Raw genomic sequence first — 21,190 nt, 5'->3', positions numbered from 1 at the left:
TTAAGGCACCTCAGATTTTAGCTACTGGTTGCAAATTCTGGTTTTGGTTAAACAAAGCACGGGCCACGAATTCTTTAAACACATGGCAGAAACAGGGATTTGCAGTGCTTTACATCCTGATCAAGCAGTAACAAAACCATAGCGGTCACAAACTCAAGCCCTTTCAACTACCTCAGGACACAGATGTTCCTCTCTTAGCCTAAAGACCCTCCCACAATGGAGAGAACAGCACCACTTGAACCACAGGGTCATTGTAACAACCTGTTGCAAAAGAATAATTCTATTCTTGAAACATGTGCTTGGACACAAAAAAATCCCCAAATCCCAGAGGTGCTGCTCTTTATGGAAAGTGAATACAAGCGTATGATAAACCAAGCAAATCCTCCTGTTCATCCCTTTCCTGTTCAGGGAATAAACACTCTACCCGAATTTCTGAGACTCTCACACTAGCACCCTTACATACGACTAAATTTAAGATGTGCAATAACAGAAGAAAAAATAAATCCCAGAAGTATTCCATTATGTCCTTCTGTACCAACAGTCTTTTCATGACGTGTATCTCACTAAAGAAAGTGTTACCTCTTTCCTCTGCATCAAAGGAAAGTTGCATGCATGCAAAGGAATGTCTTATGGGACCAGAGTCACATTTCAGCTCGCTATCTTCAAACTATATTATCTCCACTGATAACTCTCTCTAGGACTGTAAAATGAAATGTGCCCAACAAGGCTGGCTGCTGGAAGCAAAACTCGTGCTTGAGCATGCAACTGATAAAGTTTACTGAACATTTTAAGGATCTTCTTGTTTTTAGTACCTCTGCAAATCTACCCTTATCAAGACTGCATGTCATGTGCAAGGGAGATATGGAATATATATGGTGAGGCCTTTAATGCCAGCCCTGTCACTGTCTGGTTCAGTGGTCTTTGGTTTTTAAGTGAATTGCTCCCTTCTTCGGCCTTTTCTCCAGGTAAAAGATTTTTGACTTCTTTGCGTGGCCCTAGATGGTGTGAGGAGATCCAAGGAGCACAGGTCAGGAGACTGAAGGTAATATTCTGTGCAGGTGCCCATCCACTAGTGATGCTGACCAGGTCATGCCTGATCACCAGACAATTTCCAGTTTTCATCAGAGAGGACTCAGAGCAGCCAGGGAAGCCAATCTGACACAATTCTTTCTTGTAACAAGTACTGTTAAAAAAGGGAATTATTTTCTTGGATACTGCCTTATGCTTAAGTGGCTATTTGGTAACCAGTAATTACAAAGAATTTAATCTGGTGAGTAATCTTAATTGTTCTTCCTCCTCCTTTCACGGAAGCCACATGCTTTAAGCCCAAAGGCCACTTCTATTTATTTTATGTGAACAAATTGGCTCTGTCAGTTTAATTTCCCCTGGTGCTGTAACAAGACCTGCTGTTCTTATAATGACAACTGGATGAGACAGAAATAAACCCAGTTTCCGAGGATAGGCTGCATAGGCTGCTTATTCACACCCCAAACCTCTCCTTTCCAGAGCAGACTCACCCAACACCTACATTACAAAGCCTGGTCTGCTGCTGTAGCAGCAGGAGAAAAACTGCTCAGCATGAATTGCCCAATGATGGACACCAAAATAAATTTCTGAGAGAAAATCACCATATTAAAACTTTGATGGAGGAGCAGAGGGCTCTTACATTTCAGTAGTGATTTGCATTTTATGAGTGATTCACAGTGGGGAGGTGCAGTGTGGTTGCTTGCTGCTGCCCACTTTCACAGGGGAAGGGACCAGTGCCAGACTGACTCTGCTTGCTGTCAATACTGTGTCTTCTCATGATGGTGAAAGACTACAACTTCTTCAGAACAAAAATGCCTTTGGTGGGTGCTCATACCCACATAAACATCTATCTACTGGAGCTGGCAGCTGGACTGAGTAATGTAAGTACAACTCACACCTCTGAAACCTTTCACCCCGGTGAAAACGAAGAGTTAGTGTTCAGCCCAACTCAGAGAATACCTGGAGGCCTCCTCTTGATGCTACTTAGACTTAAATTAATTTCCAAGGCTGAAAATTGTGTTCCTTCTTCTTATTTCCCTATGCCCAACAGGTAAAACTTCTTAAAAGATGCATTCACACTTGACTGCTCTGAAAACTGGGACTCAGAGGCATTCTCCATTGAGAAAGCAAGCAGCATGTGGCGTGGTTACTACTCCCAGCATGGCAAATATAAAATAACTTGTCAAAATTTCAAGGGCTGGAGCCATAAATGCCAATCATCTGACAGTGCAATATTTCACAAAAATATGATGGCTGGAAAAACAAGTGAAAAAGGTCATACAGCATCCCTCTTACTTTCCTTATATACTTAGTTAATAATATTTGGCTGTTCATCTCTTTAGCAAGCCAACAAAGAACTGACAAATCACGTTTGTTGTAAGTCATATACATGGGAAATACTTTTCTTCCCCCTCACATCTTTTCCTAGCTTTTTCAGTACCTCTCAAAAGCAGTGACTTATCTACACACTTTTGTTGTGGGTGCTGAGGTGGATGAAAACTGCACTTCACAACCTGTGACAGCAGATGCAATGAGTGACACCCACTGTGGTTCCCGTGGCCACATCCTGCAGTCACTTCACAGTAAACTTTTCACCTTTTTCTGGAGTTTAAAAGTCTAAAGCTCATTTCAGCATCCCTTGCTGCAGAGGTATGCAAGCAGATGAGCTTCTCCTTAGTGCTAAAGGTGAGGTAACTCAAACCGGCCTGACCTGCACTAGCAAGAAGAGTAGGAAGCTGCTTTGCCCTGCTGCAAACAAACTTCAGCTTCTTTGTGCTCCCATGTGTTAGGTGTGTGTGGATAGCAAAGGGGAAAATTAGCACTCCCTTATCACCTGTTGGGTGGAAACCATCCTGCACTGGCTCTTGCCTGTCCAGAAATGCAAAGTGATTTGAAGAAGCTTCTCTGAGACTGACTGAAAAGATTGTTAGCACTTGAGATAGCCTGTTTACCCTACACACCGTTTCTCAGGCAGACACAGAAGAGAAGATAAAAAGGCCCGCAGACACTTGGGTTAAAAGATGCCATTTATTGTGGTTGCAAGGAACCTGTGCACTGCCTTTGTTTTGGTTTGTTTAGATAAGGTGGCTGGAAACAAATATCTCTGGGAATTTTGAAAAAGCTAACAGAAAAATTATTGTTTTAAAATAGAACAAAATGTTTAAGTGACACAGCTATGTCTGTTAACTCTTGTTCATTAAGCCTAAATCTGAGCATTTTAACTCTGGTGCCATCTGGAAGTTACATATCCTGCACAGCCAAAACAGAGAGGACACTTCAGGCTTATGGGAGTCAGGATTTCTTCAACAGAGTCAAACCTTTGGCCATGCTTACAGAAAACCTGCTGAATGTTGAGGGAGCTAGAGGTCTGATGACAGAGCGAAAATACTTTAGGCTGCAGTTTACCTGGGGTCCAGTATTATCAGGAGAGCCTGGTATATAAAACAGATTGACAGTAAGATTCTCTATACATAACCTGAGAATATATGGGGTACCTTAACTAACTATAGACAGAGAAAATCAGAAAGGAGAAAGTCCGGAAAGAAAAGAACATTTGATGCAAGAGCACCCACTGCTTTCTGCCATCTACTGAAAGGAGACGAGTTAGAAGCATAAGACAATTTATCAGCATAAGCTGAATATGACTAGGCTATTGCAAACCAAGAATTCTTGCTACCAAATGTCAAACAGCTTGAAGCTTAGAAATGATGTCTATATTTGAAGTTGCATTTAATGTTTCTTTTGCTGTCATCACCCAGCTGTCATTTCTTCTCTGCTTAATACTGACAAATAGCAAAACACACCCAATTTTGTTCTATTACAATTGATTTGTTTTCTTAGTAGGGTGGCTTTTTTTTTAATAATCTAGCTCTGTTTACTAAACAACCACGGTAACAATAAAATTACTTCATGGCAGGGAAAAGACCATCCAGACTCCTTTTCCCTGACTTCTTCCCTCCCACTCCAAACCCTTACATCCCTGGCCCTCACCATCATGAAGCACTATCAGAGTTGGTGTTCAGAGAAATCCAGCATAGCAGCAAGACAATGCTGACTGACTGACAAGTCTCTCCAGTGACAGGCAGCCACTTCTGAGACTAAACTTCACCAACAGTCCAGGATTCAAAGAATTGCATTTTCCTTGAAAACCAAGCATTTTCCTTGAAAAACAGCCTTACATAGAAGGTGCAGGCAGGCATTTTCTAGTCTAAAACCCCAGCTTAAGTCACTAAAAGCTCTCATAAAACCATAATCTTGCTTTCTTGTGAATCCAGAAAGGTGTGGGAAAAGCGAACACAAGATGTCTGCTGAACACAGTTTAAATCTTAGACATACATTTAACACCAACAGAGGATGATGCCATCCAGCAAGACTCCAGGCATACAGACTAAGATAAACACTATGCTTCTTATCAAATAAGCAAGGGCCTATCAAGAAATGTTAAGATATCTTTAACTATGAAAGAAACATGAACATGCATTCCTTAGTTGCAGTGATTTTCTAGTACTTAAAGGCAATTATTTTAAAATTTCCTGAAATGTCTTACTAACAAGCTTGTTTTGAGGCACTGGCTTATCTTCTTAGCTATAGATTTCTTATAATTAAAATTAAATCTAAAATAAAATGATAACATTAATTATAAAATTAAGCTTCATTGTGCAAAAAAAGTACAGATAAGATTGCAGTACAACATCCTACCTAAATTCAGCATTAAAACTTAACAGTTCATTCTGAATTCATTCAGCCTTGGAGTTAATCAGTTTCTAAGTGGGTGAAACTCTGATACAGTAAGAATTCTGGGGCTACAGGATCCCCCTGAAACTCCACTGCCTTCTGAGACATAGGATTCAACTGTAAAGTTGAGCGGGAGAAAACTAGAATGACCTTGCCAACAGTAAACACACTGAAACAAACACCATGTTCCACTATAAGCATACTCCTCCTGATGCAATAATATTTACTTATTTAAAAAAAAAATGCTGGGTTGGAAATATCTGAACTGCCTTTTGCACTTTGGAAAGGGAGGTGAAGGAGAATGCTGAAGGACCTTTTCCATACTGGGCCAGAAAACCTACACAAAGACAAGAAATTTCCAAGCAGCACAGCTTGTCCAAGGACAAGGCAGACACTCAAAGTTTCACATAATAAGAAGAAAAGGCAAGGCCCTCTGAAAGTCAACACATATGTGTACAGGTTTGCACATACTTAATCTTCAATTATATCTGAAACGATGAAAGTGGCAGGTATTTTAAAGGAAAAATAAATTAAAATATATATGATACCAAAATCTTGCTAAAGAGAGGGCTACAGATGTCTTTTATTTTTGTGCTAATTGATTAACTCACAGAACATGTAGGAGAAGCTAATTTTTACTGTTTAAGAACGTTACAGCATGATTTCTTGATGACATTATTATATTTTTTTAATCACTGTCTTCAAATTTACTTCTCCTCATTTAAAGATTTATGACAAAGAGCTCTATAAAATCTATACTCTCGTGTGAAACGCAGAGAGCTTGCAGGACTGTTGCTGATGCCCTGTTGGATTGTGTTCCTGTATTTATCAGTTTCTTTCCAGTAGAGATTCAATGTAGATGGTATGAATTAGGCCCTGGATACAGAATTTACAGACTGTTAGGTATTGCCAGACCTCTAATACTGTGCTGTTGGTTGAAACAGTTCATTAACCTCAGAATTATCTGGGGCAATTGTTTATCTCCGGGGGTTTTTTTTAACAAGCTTCATTTTCCTTCACACTAAGACTTGTCCACCTCCCTTTGACAAGCCAAAAAGACATTGCAGTGGTTGAAATTGCACTTGAACACACATAGTGAACACATAATGCTCATTTTGAAGCTCTCCCTACATTGCTAATCCTCATTGTCTCAATTTGCTAGATCTAGCAAATGCAGTTGCGGTAGTCTGTGTTGCTAGAAGTAAGACAGGAGAAGAAATACCTTGACTCCCTGGCTGCTAATGTCCACCCTCCAGGCACTGTGCCACATCTGTGTGAGGCATGAGCACTGGGTACACTACTGTGAGCTACATCTTCAAGATACATCTATTAGCGAAGATGTTCACCACTGACAGAAGACTTGCCAACGGTGTACTAGGCGCCCAGACAACAGTCTATGACATATGACTTCCCACCATTTCTGTCACTTAAAAGGAACTCTTTTGTGATGCTTTTTGAGCATCACATCAGCTCCATCAGGGAAGCCTGGCAGAGATCTTTTTTGCTTCATTGCTGCTAAGAGACAAACGGGAGCTACTGCCCCTTGGAGGCAGAACTGGCAATGATCCACAATGACCCACATCAGCATGCATGTCTGAAATGTCTGTTTTCTGATTTTTTTTTTTCCCCAGAATGTTATCCTTCTGTTGGTTTTCCTCAAGCTTTCTCTTCAGTGTCAGCTGTCGTTCTTCCTCGTCTGGCGTCTGCTATCCACCACCTGCTCACATCTTGTTAAAGGAGGTCATGCTGAGTGACCACGTTGCTTTCATATAGCATCTTCACCAAATCACTGAATGGTAGGGTTGGAAGGGACCTTTAGAGATAATCTTGTCCAACACCCCTGCCAAAGCAGGTCCGTCTAGATCGGGTCACATAGGAACATGTCCAGGCGGGTCTTGAAGACCTCCAAGGAAGGAGACTGCACAACCCATCTGGGCAGCCTGTGCCAGGGCTCCCTCACCCTCACAGTGAAATAGTTTTTCCTCATATTTAAATGGAACTTTTTGTGTTCCAGCTTCATCCCATTACCTCTTGTCCTGTCACTAGATACAACAGAACAAAGTGATGCCTCAACCCCCTGACATCCACCATTTAGATATTTGTAAATATTAATCTTGTGAGATCCCTGTGGTTTGAGCCCATTCATTCTGCCCCTGCCCAAGCTGACTTCTCCTGAGGTTCTGTGTATGCATCCCACCTCGAATGCAATGCTGAAACAAAGCCCATGAACTACCCAGCAGTCCTTCTGCTTGGCATTTTCAAGTGTTCAGCTACAATCTAGGGGAACCTAACAGTCTCTAAACCAACATGCTGTCTCACAGTCTAGGCAAACATCAGCACTGAGACATTTATTTTTAATTCACTCCTATTACAACAGTAGAAACAATAAAATCAACCCATAATGATTTCTTGGTCTCAAACCAGCTGCTCAACAAATTAAGGCTTTAACAATGACAAGGATTCAGGGTTTTGGAAAGCAATAGCAAGTGTTGTACTATACTGTGTCCCTTGTGAAAAGTTCTCTCCAGTGGAGCTATATCTGGGAGTCACAGCAGTTATACCTGCACCAAGAAGCTCATTGCTTCCTCTTCCTGCCATTTTTATATAGTTGGAGGGAAACAGAGGAGACAGCCCTTGTTGAGGTTAACTCACTGCGGGTTTGGAGGATGACTCAATGCTGAGCTTTATCTATCTATGCCTATGCCAATATATGTTACATTGTAGTAAATTTCAGGTTCAGGGAAGCCTGCCCTGATTAGAGTGTCTTCCCAACCTATATTCCTGTATGACTATTCTAAGAGTGTGCACAGAAGCAGCTAGAGAAACATGGTACAGCATTGCAATTTCATGCATTAAAGGATGTGATTTGGAAAGCATAGGCACAAGAAGAAACCCAGAAAGCCCATGTATATTTCTTTTTCTGTTACACAGATGATGAACAGAACAACACTTTGCTTACCTCTATTCCCATCATGCAACAATGTCAAACCACACTGTAGGTGCTTTACAACATGCCAGGAAATACCTCCATTTTATTCACTATGACCTAAACAAATACTTTAAAAAATGTCTTCCTTTCTTAGAAGACAACACTAGTACATTTTACCAAGAGTGTGCAGTTTTAGCCCCTGATTCTCTCCAGTAAGGCAGTCACCAAACTGGGATAACCTAAAACTGGGGATGCTTATAAAAACAAGCGTAAGCAATGTGTCAAATGTTTGACTTGCATCAAAGAATCAGACTTCTGAGTTAGATGCCAAGGTTTTAATGCCTTAGGTATGAGACTGCATCTGAGATGCTGTAAAGGCTTTTACATGGCAGCTGCTCGTCAGTGGCTCCATGCCAACACCTCTCTCCCTCCATTGCAGGAAGTCCTTTCCTGCAACAAACTGGGCCAAAATTTCACCACAAACTTTTAACATGGTCCAGAGGGAAAAGCAGAGCAGCTTCAAACTTGGGTAGGGCAGGCTGCAATACCATCCCGTACATTACTTGTGGAGTATCACCACGGGAAGGGTAGCCATCCCAGGTGGAAACCATGACTTATGCTTCTCTTCTTAGTTTATTACTCCTACATGAAACTCAGACAAAAATTGCTCATTTTGTAGCTTCCTCACACTTTCCTGCACACAGACAATCATACAGAGGGCAACGACCGTTGTCAGTAACATGCAGTGTGGGGTTTATGAGAAATTTCTGATGACAGCTATCCTCCCCATCAGAGGAAAACTAAATGCCTGTGCTGGCATCAATCCTTTTTATGGTTTTACAATGATCCTTCTTCTTCCCACAGCTGAACAGATACTCATGGAAAACAGCAACAGTATAACCCCAGAGTCTCTAGCATCATCTGCCTTTTTAGAGTAACAACTTTAGACCAAGTATTAGCTTCACTTTTATTACTTGTTGTGTTTTTTTACTGAATGATTAGTAAACAGGGGTTTAGCTTGCAGGAAAGGGTTAACATCATGATTTCTTTTACATTATTAACAGTTACTGTAAAAGTACTGGAACAGTAAGCACTTTTAGATTGAATCCCAAAGTTTGTTTGGTGTTTGCCTAGCTCTTGTCTGAGCAGGATTCTCTGGCTGCAGAGCTTATGTGGGAACAACCTTAGCTCTTTGCTTTCTTAGGAGCAGCCGCAGGGCCAGGGGAAGGGGTTGGAGCAGTGGCAGCTGCCAGCTGAAGCAGCTATGCATGCCTCTGGCATCCCATTCAAAATTCTTTCCCCTTGCTCAAAAGTTCTTCCCCTTGCCGCAGGCTCCTAAAACATGCTTAAGCACCTGTCTAACTTTATTGCCCCCAGATGGCTTCTCTGGTTTTGATGCAGGACCTTAGGAACTCAGGATGCTGGGAAAAATCTCAAGCTGATTTTCACACAAAAAACCCAACGTGGCACTCTTTTTTTCCCCCCAATTGACATCTTAGTTTTGGTAGTTTCCATTTCTGACTGACAGGTTAACAAGAACTTGCTCATTCAAGGCAAACTTTTATAAGGAGAATAAAAATGCATTTTATTTTTTCTTTTTATATGCTTTGCAACTCACAGATTGAGAGATGACAGACAGCAGAGTCATGTGTACTCTGTGAGTTGATTATCATTTATCAAAATTGACACATCCAAAATACGGCAGGAACTAAATTAGTTATCATAACTAGAGAAAGAAATAAAACAGCTAATCTCAGAACTCAATTTATATTCTTTATGAGGACTTAAAGCTGGCAGTCCTCATCATGTGAGATCTGTGAGCTATAAATAAACTTATCTTAGAACAAACAAACATTTTTTACATGCAGGACTTAATGTATTACAGTTTTCTGGCAGAACAAAAAATAACACCAGACCAAAGCCTTGTCTCATTTTTAATGAAAAAACAAGCCAGTAAAGCAGACGTCCAAAAAAGGAAATCTCTAATCTACAAGTGCAAGTATCCAAGCATGTCTTCAATTCTTCTCATTCAGTTTAATAAGAGAAGAAACCAGGCCACCAGAAGTTTACAGACTAATGCAATTACAGGGTGGCTCAATAAGCACTGATTTGTCTGTCATCTACAACAGGAAAGATAAACAGATGTTAACAGGTCCAGTTTTCCTTTCACAAAGCTGAGTACCCACCAATCAATTAATCAGAATGGACGGTTTTTGTTGGGGAAAGTAACAACGTGCTACTGGCAAATACATGAATGACTACTTCTTATAGCTATTTTTAAGACCCATTAACTGAATAATTGGATTTACCTATAAATAACAAGTGCATTTTCATCAGATAGCATTTAACATTTCTTACATCACAGGTGAAAAGAAAAATCCTCTTAGTAGGTTTATTAAAAGGCAAACAAAATTAAACCCATAATCATAGCACCATTTCAGAATCACCATGCACTTTCAACAGTCCTGTGAATACAAGCATATAAATGCACCATTAAAAAGTTATTCACTGAAAAAAAAGCCACTTGAAGAAAACTAAGTTGTTTTGCTGTTTGCAAGTGGGATGAACGTGGGAAACAGCCTCTCTTCTGGAAGGGTGAGCGGCAGCTTTGCACATGGACTACAGCAGAGAGCTGGATCAGCTCCAGATGTATTGAAAGCAGAGCTCATTGTCTTTTAGAACTGCAAACATTGCAGACCAGGCTCTTAAAACAAAAGCGCTGGAACTCTGATGCTTACACTCCCAGATTCATTCCCTCACACCTTAAAAAGTGGTTTCTCAGGCTGATACATCTAGATGTTACTAATGTGCATGCATTCAGATTTAAATATGAATTTCAAGTGTTCAGCTTTGCAAGCTTGAGATGTCAAGTTGCAAAATAAAATATATTAGAAGGCCAACCTGATCACTTACATAACTTCTAATGCTTGAAAATCTCTGATTCTGAAAGGTGTACAGTGCTACTTCATTTCGATCATAACCTCAGTAAGAAAGTTATTCACACTGCTTCAAAAGTTTGCCAATGGCTGCATTTCAAACACCCACATGACAGTCCAAGACTGACATTTCTCCAAACTCTGGACAATAATTATACACGCTGTTGACTAGGAGAGGAAGTATCCAGCTTGCAAAAGGACATAGGTGGGACTCAGGCAGGACCTCTGGGTTGCTCTGTCAGGGCATGGAAACAGCATGTTGTTCTTCCATCCAGAAATGGTTTTCATAGCACCCTGGTACTCTACTCAGTGGGCACCATCCTGCTTGACCATACCTTCCAACTGTGGACTCTTTATGGATATGCATAAAGAAGTATCTCATATTATGTCAGCTGGCAGCTTCCAGAAACACACATGGACAGAGCTTTGCTGAGCATTAGTTTGCTGAGTAAATCAGCCAAACAGAAATTACCCAAAGGTAATACATTGCCTTCAATTAGGGAATTGTGAACATCTCAACCACTGACTAAGTAACAACCTGGCTAATGTGCTTGTCGGTGCGTTAGCACTGACATCTCTTCTTAACAATTAGCGTCATCTCAAACAGGATAAAGAAAAGATCATAGCTTTGTGATGTGACAGCCAGCTATCACAGAAGCACCACTGAAACCTGCAGTATAATTAAGGGTACGTCCTCAACGTTGAGCTCACCCATACTCGCACTTGTTTGCTATACCTTGTCATGACTGTGGCTCACACACAGAAACCTCGTTACTGGGTTTGGCAGAGGTACCATTCTGGGCTAGTAACACAGGCTGCACTCCACATGGCTGCTGAGTTCACCCATAAACCTCTTTGCTCTTCAGCAAGGGATGTACAAGACTGCTGACAGTCCTCACTTGAGCCAAAGCATGAGGATGCAAAGCGTCATGTGAGTCCAGCCTCAAAATATGCCAAAATGGCAAAAAGAACACTAACCATGACACTTTACCCTGCACTATTTAATCAGGAAAACTGATAAATCTCAGCATCTCTAGCCACAGCCCAGGTGTGGATCTCAATGTACTAGACACTAACGTAGTTTTAACACAGCAATAATAACCTGGCCACAGCCTCCAAGCAGAGCTAAGCAAAGACGTGGACACATGGAGGTAGGGTGTAACATCAGGTGACAATAAGCTGACAGTAGCATGTATGAAAAGCGCACACACTATCAACATAACTATTCCAAGTCAGAGGTATGTGTTAGCATCACAACAGGAGGGAGACTTGAAGACACTGAGAAGTTTTTTCAGATTGTTAGACAGGTTGCAATAAAAGCCATAAATCAGAACTCCTTCAAGCCCACAGGTATGCAAGGAAAAAAAAGTAATCACTCAACAATCTTCAGATGAAGCCAACTCCACAGAGGAGAAAGGAGCACAAAACATTTGTCTGTCCTGGGGAGTGTTCAGGGAGACTAAGAGAATAATAATGCCTATATTCTCACAGGAAGCTCTAAAGCAGTGAGTGTAATTAATGAAGGAATCGTGTGATGAATGCTCCTTTGCAGGATATGTGGAATCAAAACTGGATGTTTTTCTAGAAGACAAGCTCTAATCCAAATATAAGTCAATTTAGGGAAATCCAGTGGTCTATGTCACATTGCCAGTCACAACGTGATCACAGCTGACTCTTTAAACCTTCTAACCCATGAATATTATGAGTCATGAATGCCAACAGTACTGTTCCTTCCTCCAATGAAGTGTTTGCTGATATGGTGTCTGGATGTGGGTGGGTTATGATTAACGATGTAATTTACCATGAGTTCACTGAAGAACTTTTTTCCCTGATGATTACCACAGCTTGGACAAGTTCTTCTTCCAGGAATTATGACAAAAGCCCGACTCCAGCAAAAGCTCCATTTTATGTCCTTAAGTCCATGTATGCTTTCCCAGCACAAATGGGCATGGATCTTCTAATGGGAACTAGAGCCAAGTTTTAATTATTTAAAATTACATCTAAATGACTCAGAATATATTATCAGAATCAGGCCCTTATTACTGTCAGAAAATGGCACTGAAGATGTACAGCAGCATGTTTGAGAAGTGGCTCTGACATGGTGGTGAGCTCAAAATAGCCTGAGACACTTCTACTAGCCAGCTTCTGGTTACTGGTCAGGGAAGCTGCTGGTACAATTCACTCTCTTTTTGCCCCTAACTGATAATTAGTACCGTTGTTCTGCTTTCCCCAGTCTCTTTACACTGAGGGCACTGGGACCTCTGTTTCATATAAGGCCTTTGTGTATTAAGCATTGGAAAGTGCTGCCCAGAGAGGTGGTGGAGTCACCATCCCTGGAGATGTTAAAAAGATGCATAGTTGAAGTAGTGAGGGATATGGCTTGGGTTAGTTTATTGATGGGCTTGGCAGTGTTTGGTTAGTGCTTGGACTTAATGATCTTAAAGGTCTTAAAGGTTTTTTCCAACCATAATGACTCTGTGATTCTGTGTGATTCTATTCCCAGATGGATGGGTCTGTTTGTCCCTCATTTTCCCCATCTTTTTATTTCAAGTTCTTCCATTCTTTCACCATTTCTAGAGTCTGGCCACCTTGTCTTTAGAAGAAGCTCCTGTAAATTACATATTGGGGTCTCAGACTTATGAATTCATGTCAATGAATTTTGCTCATATGTATTTCTTTAATAATGGGACAGATTTCTGGATTTCTAGTTGGCAGCACCTGATAGAAATCATGGAATAATAGAATGGTAGGGTTGGAAGGGACCTTTAGAGATCATCTAGTCCAACCCCACTGCAGAAGCAGGTCCACCAAGATCAGTCCACACAGGAACGCGTCTAGGTGGGTCTTGAAGACCTCCAAGGACAAAGACTCCACACACTCCCTGGGCAGCCTGTGCCAGTGCTCCATCACCCAATCTATGCAATCGGAGTAATCTTCTGGTACCCACATAACGTTAAGTGTAAGTCAGCTTCTCCTAGAATGTTTTTTAATTTACTTGTTGCCAAGATAAATTACTGGTCTGAAAACATCACTTCATCTGTAAGAGAAGATGATTATTTTTCAGTATGCAGGGCTACTCATTTTCCTGGGAACACAGGTTCTGCTAGGGGTTGGAGAGTTATGTTAGGCATCACTCTCAAGAGCCTCTTTCCTGAAAAAATTCCAGGAAATTGTATCAACTCTGTACTCTGAAGAGAACAAACCATGACTTAATTAATCTGAATTACTGAAGACACAATGAGAACAATTTTGGTTAGGTATGAAAATTTATTTGCTTTCAGTGTTGGAGCTAATGCCTGGTACTTGGAGTGTGGGAACCACCAGATAAAAACTGGTTATTTGTATGCAATAATAACTTGAATATCGCTTCCAAATCTTGCTTTTACCACATCACCTGATCAAGCGTTAAACTACAGAGATGCTAGAACAAACACCTGTATGTATAAAGGAAAAACACCACCCAGCCAAGCAAAATGCCCCCCAATGAAATTAAAGGATTGCATCTACATTTACTGAGAAGACTTTTGAAGCTTTATGTGATCTTAAGTTCAGAATGATTTAGTGCAAACATATACCACTCAACAGTTCAGCAAGATTCGGAATGCCAAATCTGACAGGGCAACTGCAGAACTCTAACGATTTGCAGCTTTTACTTGTTTCTGGTAAGGCTTATGATGTCCTTTAGTTGCACACCTGGAAAGGCTATGCCTCTCCTTCAGGGTATTTATGTTCTTGCAGTCCCTCCTTTAATTTCCTAAGGGCTAAGCACAAATTACAGCTTTTTAAATGAGCAGCATTCATTAAATCAAATTACTACTAATACCGCAGTGCTGGAATGTGCCCCTAATTAGTCTTACAGCATTTTTGGTATGTACCAATACACTAGCAGTAGCCCTACCTTTTCACTAATCATTTCTGTGCTAACTCCTCAGCAATAATGTTTTGGTAAAACTTCTCCACTTTTGTTATTACTATAAATAGTACCTTCAAACTACTGTCACATTGTCTATGTACAGCCTCTGTATCAGTTCAAACCAAGGAGAGTTTTGCCATTGACTTCAGCAGGAGTGGGGTTATTACCTGAATGTTGACCACAGCTTTCATGCAAGTCAAAGGTAAGCATATCTAGTCATTCAGGTATGAAATGCTAAATGGGGATTTTGGCTGGACCACAAGCTCACCTAAGAGCAGAGATTAAATACCCCAGCCTTCCTCCAGAAAGATCAATGGTGTACTATCACCAGCTAATACATACAGTTTGTGTGATACCTGCATAGTCTAAAAGTACTGTGAAATTTATCACTGCCTTGATTAAATTAGCTCATTGCAATAGAGAAATGAATATAAAGAAATAAATGTTTACAGTATACTGTATTGTTTGTTTTCAGCACACACAAGACAGAAACCCCAGGGCTATGACAACCTCAACATTGTGTCCATACTTGAGGTTTCAAAGCCTCCTAGCACTAGGAAGAGAAAGTCCTGTGGAATTTGCACCTTCTGAGCTATTTACAGCTATTTACAACACTTCCCAGCTTTATCCTGGATAGCTGTCCATGGAGACGTGTAAGGAATGTATGGTACATGGACAGCAGGCTATGACTCCATAGCCTGGCATAGCCACAGCAGGCATGACTGCATTCACGACTTCATTTGCATTCAGGTGTCACATCACTTACTGGGGGGAAGCCATCTCTGCACGTTTTTGAATGGGTAATGAAGGAAAGAAAGCTGAAGACAACCTTGCTCAATGAAGTGGATGTCTGCCTGATGGATTTCAATTACAACAGAAATGCACATATTCTTGTTTGAGCTGGTGTCACAATCATAAGACCATACTGCAAGGACAGTGAAGGTATTTAATCTTTTAACCTTTTTGACAGAAAGTAGGCACTTGATTTCATTTGACATTAGTGTTCCTCAGGTATCCTATTTAATTTTTGGCTTAAACAATACCCTGAATTCAAGCCCAGCAACTGAACTGCAGCCAATGTTGGCATTCTGCTTCCTGACACCTTAATGCATTTGGATCAAACATCCAGAATTCATTATCACCTCTCTAGTACTTGAACAGCTCTGCACTGCACACAATTCAACAAAGAATGCCATGCCTTGAGGGGTGCACTGGACATACAGCTGTATTTTCTTATCTCCAGCTTCTTGTAATATACTGAGTGTCTCAGATATGCTGTAACTTATGACTGCAGAGCTGTCTAAGTTAAAACAGAACTAGGACAAAAAGAAATTACTTCATGGACATACTGATATTTTTTTTCCCCAGTACTTTGATTAAGACACCAGGGAGAAAAAGGAGAAGCTTCTTCAGAAATACTGTTTAGAGACTTGCTCATTGTGAAAGCCAGTACTACATACATTGCAGATTTATATTTATCCAGAAGTAACCTTCTATTATATAGTAAGACACAATTAAAAACTAAAAACTGTGCTAAAGGGGATCACACAACGATCCCAGAAGTTCCATTCCAGAGGGGCAGTTAGCACAAATACCAGCACTTTGAAATCCCAAGTGCCACCCTTTTCATACCATGAAATCCCACCTCCATCCCAAAGAAGATTACATAATGACTTATAAGTGATCTATACAGTCTGTACAGTTCGTGTCCCTTAAAATAAAAGGACTAAAAAGGGAATAGTCAAAATGGACTTAGCAACAACAAATGGAAGCTATTCTTGCACAGGAAAACAGCTAGCTGTGTGTGCAGATCTCAATCATACTGTTTCCAAGTATGCACTTTCTAGAGAGACTGATAAAAAAGACAAACCTTCAAAAATGGCAAAAGCTAGTGAGATACAGATCTTGCAGGCTGTAAAAGTAAGATGATACAAATAGCATCTGAATATTTATTTGCCTCTTTTGCAGGGGATGTGGGGGACAGAAAGAGGCAAATCAGGGTTAGTATTTAGAAGCCATATTTTTTAGTATTTCTTTGCAACTTTTGAGCTTAGAAACCTATTTTCCAAAATTAAAGATACTTGTGGCATTTGGCGTTTTGGGAAAGAAAAACCATACCAAATATTTCAAGAGCTGTGATAAAATCAAGAGAGTTGGGGAAACTTAATAGGTATTTTGGAATTGCAAAGTAACTCTTTCATATTAAATGCCATCAGAGACTAGTAGACTGCTTTCATGGAAAAGAATACTTGTCAAACTTGCCCATAGTTATTCTACTGCTACAGTTAATGGCTGTACTTTCATGAGTCCTCAAGGCTAATGGTCTGGAAGAAAATCCAATATAGAAGACAACTAACAGGTATTAGGCAACTAGAGTGACTAGATCTGGATTTCATCCTCCTATGGGTGGCTGACTTGCTGCATGACCTTGAATAAAATACTTATTCAGAGTGCAACCCTACTGTAACATGCATCTCCTAAGACTGCTCTGAGGTTTAATTAATTAATTTTTGCCTATAAACTTTTCAAATTCCTAAGGATAGAAGGGCCTTTGGAAATACAAATAATTTAAAATATGTTCCAATACAAAGGTACAGAGAGCCATCTGTTTGCTGTATGAATATGATTCTATGAAATGTAGAACACCCAAACATACACAGTAGTTTTCACATAACTTCTTCTGATTTGTTCAAGGAATGGCAAAAGGGGAACACATAATGAAGGAATAAATACAACACATCCCTATAGATCCTTCATTTTCCTGTAGCTAGCTCTGAAACTGACTTCCTTGTATAGCACATTCTTAAGATTACAAATTAGGCTTGCTTAACAATATTATGAAAATAAATTGTTCTTACCCTCAGCCCCTGTTCCATGGACAAGCAGAGGACCTGCCAAGGTGCCGTGTACCTGAACATGTTTGACCCCTTCTGTAGACAGACTAAATAGAAAAAGGCACTCTCAGGTCTCCTGGTTTCTTTTCATCTGAGGGATGCTTAAATTGAGAGAAATCCTTTAGTTGTACTCTTCAAGGCCTCCCCTAGAGAAGACTCTAAGACAATGTTACAGCCATTCCACTTGCACCCTGAGGAACTGAATAACTAATTCAATAAGAGGCTTGTTTTCTTGGGAAGAGCTTAGCTCAAACTCAATTAGCATAAATAGAATGATAACCTTTGAACCTCCCATCCCTCTTCTCAGAGGAGCGGATGGTGGAGAGCACGTCATGGCAGAGTTGCTCCCTGCACTGCAAATCTTGAGTTTGTTTGTATTTCCACTGTTGGCATTCAACTCCGCCTCACAAATCCAGAAACAGCTATCAGACACCATCTGTAACTTTTCATTTTTAATTTTTGTCATTATCGTTTATCTTGGCTTAAAGGAAATATCTTTTCCTCCTTTCAGGAAGGATTCCCCTTACCTGTTTCGGCATCCTGACCTCCACCTGGCAATCGGCATGATTTTGCTGAGTAGGTTCGCGAAAAAGCTTCTAGAAACACTCTCATGACAAAACTACTGCTGTAAATAGTTACCACCCTAAATGAGACTGGAAAGTTTTCCGCAAGGTACACTGAAGTGAGCTCTTTGGAATACTGGAAATGTGATATGCTGCAGCCTTGGCTTGTGGCTAAGTTCTCCTTTATGGATTATCAGTTTTTCGGTCAGAGACCAAGGCCTAGCCTCCAAGAGATTTAACTTTTGAAAGAGTAAAGTCTCTGTTATTTTCTACATTTCTGCCTTTTCACTGACGAACTGAAATAGTAATTCTGCGCCATACTGCTGCTCAAAAAAAGGTGAGATGCTGCAAGGCCACTTTTGCTTTTCTTTTATGGCAATTATTTGTACTCACCAACTGTCGTCAGTGCAAATCCAGATATATAGATCAAGTAAATAACTTATCCTCGCTTTTTAAACTCCTTCAGTAGAGAACCAAAAAGTAGTAACTTAAGATTTGTATCAACTCAAATCTGATTCAGTGATCTTAAATATTTCATCTCCAGTCCTTATTCTCTAGAGGTAAAGATAAATATTTTATCTTTACCTCTATCTCTAGATCTTAAATATTTTACCTCCATCCCTGGCTATCTGCAGCAGTCCCACCCAAACAAATTGTAGGGATGCAGGGAGAATGGTGCAAGACTCATCTCCACAGTAACTTCTAGCAGAGAACTGAGGCACTTGTGCACTTCAGTGCTCCTCATCAGCTCCATGTACTGAAGAGTCACAACAGTGTACTGCAGGTTGTCCCACAGCAGAAATACCAGCAGAAGTACTCTCATGCACGCAGTGATTTTGTTTAAAAAATGCTGGAGAAAATGTATCTTCTCATAAATATTTTGTCTGTGTTGGCAGTGAAGTGATAGACAGCTATGAAAAAAAAAACCCAGACAAGTAGTAAACTGCAGATTTCACATGAGCTCTGTCTCAGTTAAGTTCGTTAACTATACCCATATTTGTTGCACACATATAATCATAGAATCATAGAATGGTAGAGGCTGGAAGGGATCTTTAGAGATCATCTAGTACAATCCCCCTGCAGAAGTAGGTTGTGGCACCAATTCAAAAAATGTAGAAGTGCAGTTCTGTTTGAAATTGTTGAAATTACACAATACATAAATCACTTAGCAGTGGCTTCAACAATGTCTGTACAATGCTGACTGCACAGAACTCAAAGCCCTGGCTTCTGCTCAGCTTACTGAGGCAGTTTGCTCACTAACCAATCATGGATGCAACATTCTTTTCCTTCACCTCTCTCTATATTTTGATCTTGCTTTGATGCTTCTTAAGTCAGTTTTGGAAGCAACAAATGACTTTGGTTATTTCTTCAGTGTAGCTAAAAGTGATTTAAACCAGAATAAACCTGTGTACCACGACTAATTTTTCAACAATTGGTATGGTTTTATACAAAGTACAAGAGTAACAAATGACAAATCTCATTCCTCAGTAAGTACTCGGACATGACTCTAACATCGATTACACAAGGACTTAAGTCACAAACATGAAACAGATGAAGTGCCTTCTGCTGAGGTAACACTGAGTTACTTCAGTATGGCCAAGGGTAGAAATGTGGATTTGATAAGAAACAGCCATTTCATGCATCCCTTGATAAGAAACAGCCATTTCATGCATCCCTTGAACAACTGCTGTGGAGTGGAAACCAGTCTGTCCACATGCACCTCCATCTTGTAGCCTCTTAATAGATTCCTTTTTGTGTTGTTAAACGTTGTATGCCTTTCTCATTACCTACATGACAAAGTCTGTGTCACAAGATTTAAATCTGAAGGTAAATCGGAATAGAGATACAGAATGGATCAACTTAAATTCTCATATACAATTCCACAGGCTTAACAGTGAAATAAGTCTGCCAGAACACCCAAAACCTAGGAAATCCTAAGGAAAATCCTAATGACAAAAGGTTTTGACCTAATACAGAGTATCAAACAAGCTTCTTAGAAAGACCTCTGACCTTCGATTTTCCTAGTAGATGAACTGAGTGCTCTTGAATAGCTCAGGAACTGCTAGCCAAAAATACTGTGATATATATCAGCCATATTTGGGATAGTTAACTATCTGTGAACAACATGTTAAAGCCACTTTTACACCTTTTGCATTAAGACATAGTATTACACCTAAACATTTAAAAAGACAGCACCTGAACTTTTGTGACCTCACACCCATACAAATATAACCTGCTTATTTTCTGCAAAAGTTAGCCTTCTTTTTCTCCTTCCATTTCAGGCTGTCCCCCCTCTCCTTTTAACTAAAAAAAAAACCCAAGACTAGTGGAACTGCTTCCACCCATAGCCAGTTTTAAGTGAGAGCTGACAGAGCTGTTAACATCAGGAATTAAATATAAACAGTCCCATATCAAGAACAGGAAGTTAGTGCAACTGCTAACTTTCGTCAGGGAGAAACAGCAAACAAACAGATATAAATAAAGGGAAGCCATGAAGAGATACGATTGGGCCATCCAGCTGACACGGATGGTACACGGTAATGAATGCCGACTGCATCTGAAAGCCGATGCTTCTTCCCTCTCATCAGAAATCATTAATACCAGGGGAGAGCTTTCCAGGACTCAGTTAGAAGTCAAAGCACTAACCCTCACAGTATTTCCCTCCAGTGAGTCGTTTTCAGAAGAATTAGTGTCGAAATCGTCTTGGAAAAGGTAGGCAGGATTTATAGTAGCAACGTAAAATGCTGCCTGATGTCACAGGAGAATGCAAAGCACATACCAATTAATATCACACCCACATTTTGTGGTTTGTGTTTCTCAAGCAAGGGTCATTCAACTTCCTGTGAGACTCTCACAGCACAGGATTTACCAGTGCTGCCTTTCTACAGCTTCTTTTATTTCCCAGTAAATACAAAGACTTTAGATAAGGTTAAGAACTCACTCAAGCTGATGAAGCTGTAAAAGCTGTTTGTCTTCTAGCTGTCCATGACTTAAGAAAATAAGACACTGCATCAAAGACACGAAACCTCCTGCTGTGAAAAAATGCATGTGGCTAAAATACTAAACTGGAATTTATGAGATAAAATCCAGTCCCAGGCTCTGACATCTTGGGAAAAATCACTTAACCTCACCATGGTTTTTTTGTCAGAAAGGTGTTTATAGTATATTTTGTGAGTTTTGTGCAAAAAAGTATG

The 21,190-nt window shown here is 40.2% G+C and overlaps 1 protein-coding gene across 7 annotated transcripts in view; it reads right to left on the bottom strand.

Moving 5' to 3' along the window:
* PALM2AKAP2 (PALM2 and AKAP2 fusion) overlaps positions 1-21,190 on the bottom strand; it is a 264,450-nt gene that overhangs the window by 37,955 nt on the left and 205,305 nt on the right. The window contains exon 1 of one of the 7 annotated variants that reach the window (XM_062017387.1): positions 17,398-17,457. The exons of the other annotated variants lie outside the window; for them this stretch is intronic. Within the exon in view, the coding sequence (XP_061873371.1) occupies positions 17,398-17,457 (60 nt within the window). Of the gene's footprint in view, positions 1-17,397; positions 17,458-21,190 lie in introns of those variants that run through there. 7 annotated transcript variants of the gene reach the window in all.

The sequence above is a fragment of the Colius striatus genome, chromosome Z (genome assembly GCF_028858725.1).
Source record: "Colius striatus isolate bColStr4 chromosome Z, bColStr4.1.hap1, whole genome shotgun sequence".
NCBI classification, from domain to species: Eukaryota; Metazoa; Chordata; class Aves; order Coliiformes; family Coliidae; genus Colius; species Colius striatus.
This window is presented reverse-complemented; position numbering and strand designations above follow the sequence as displayed.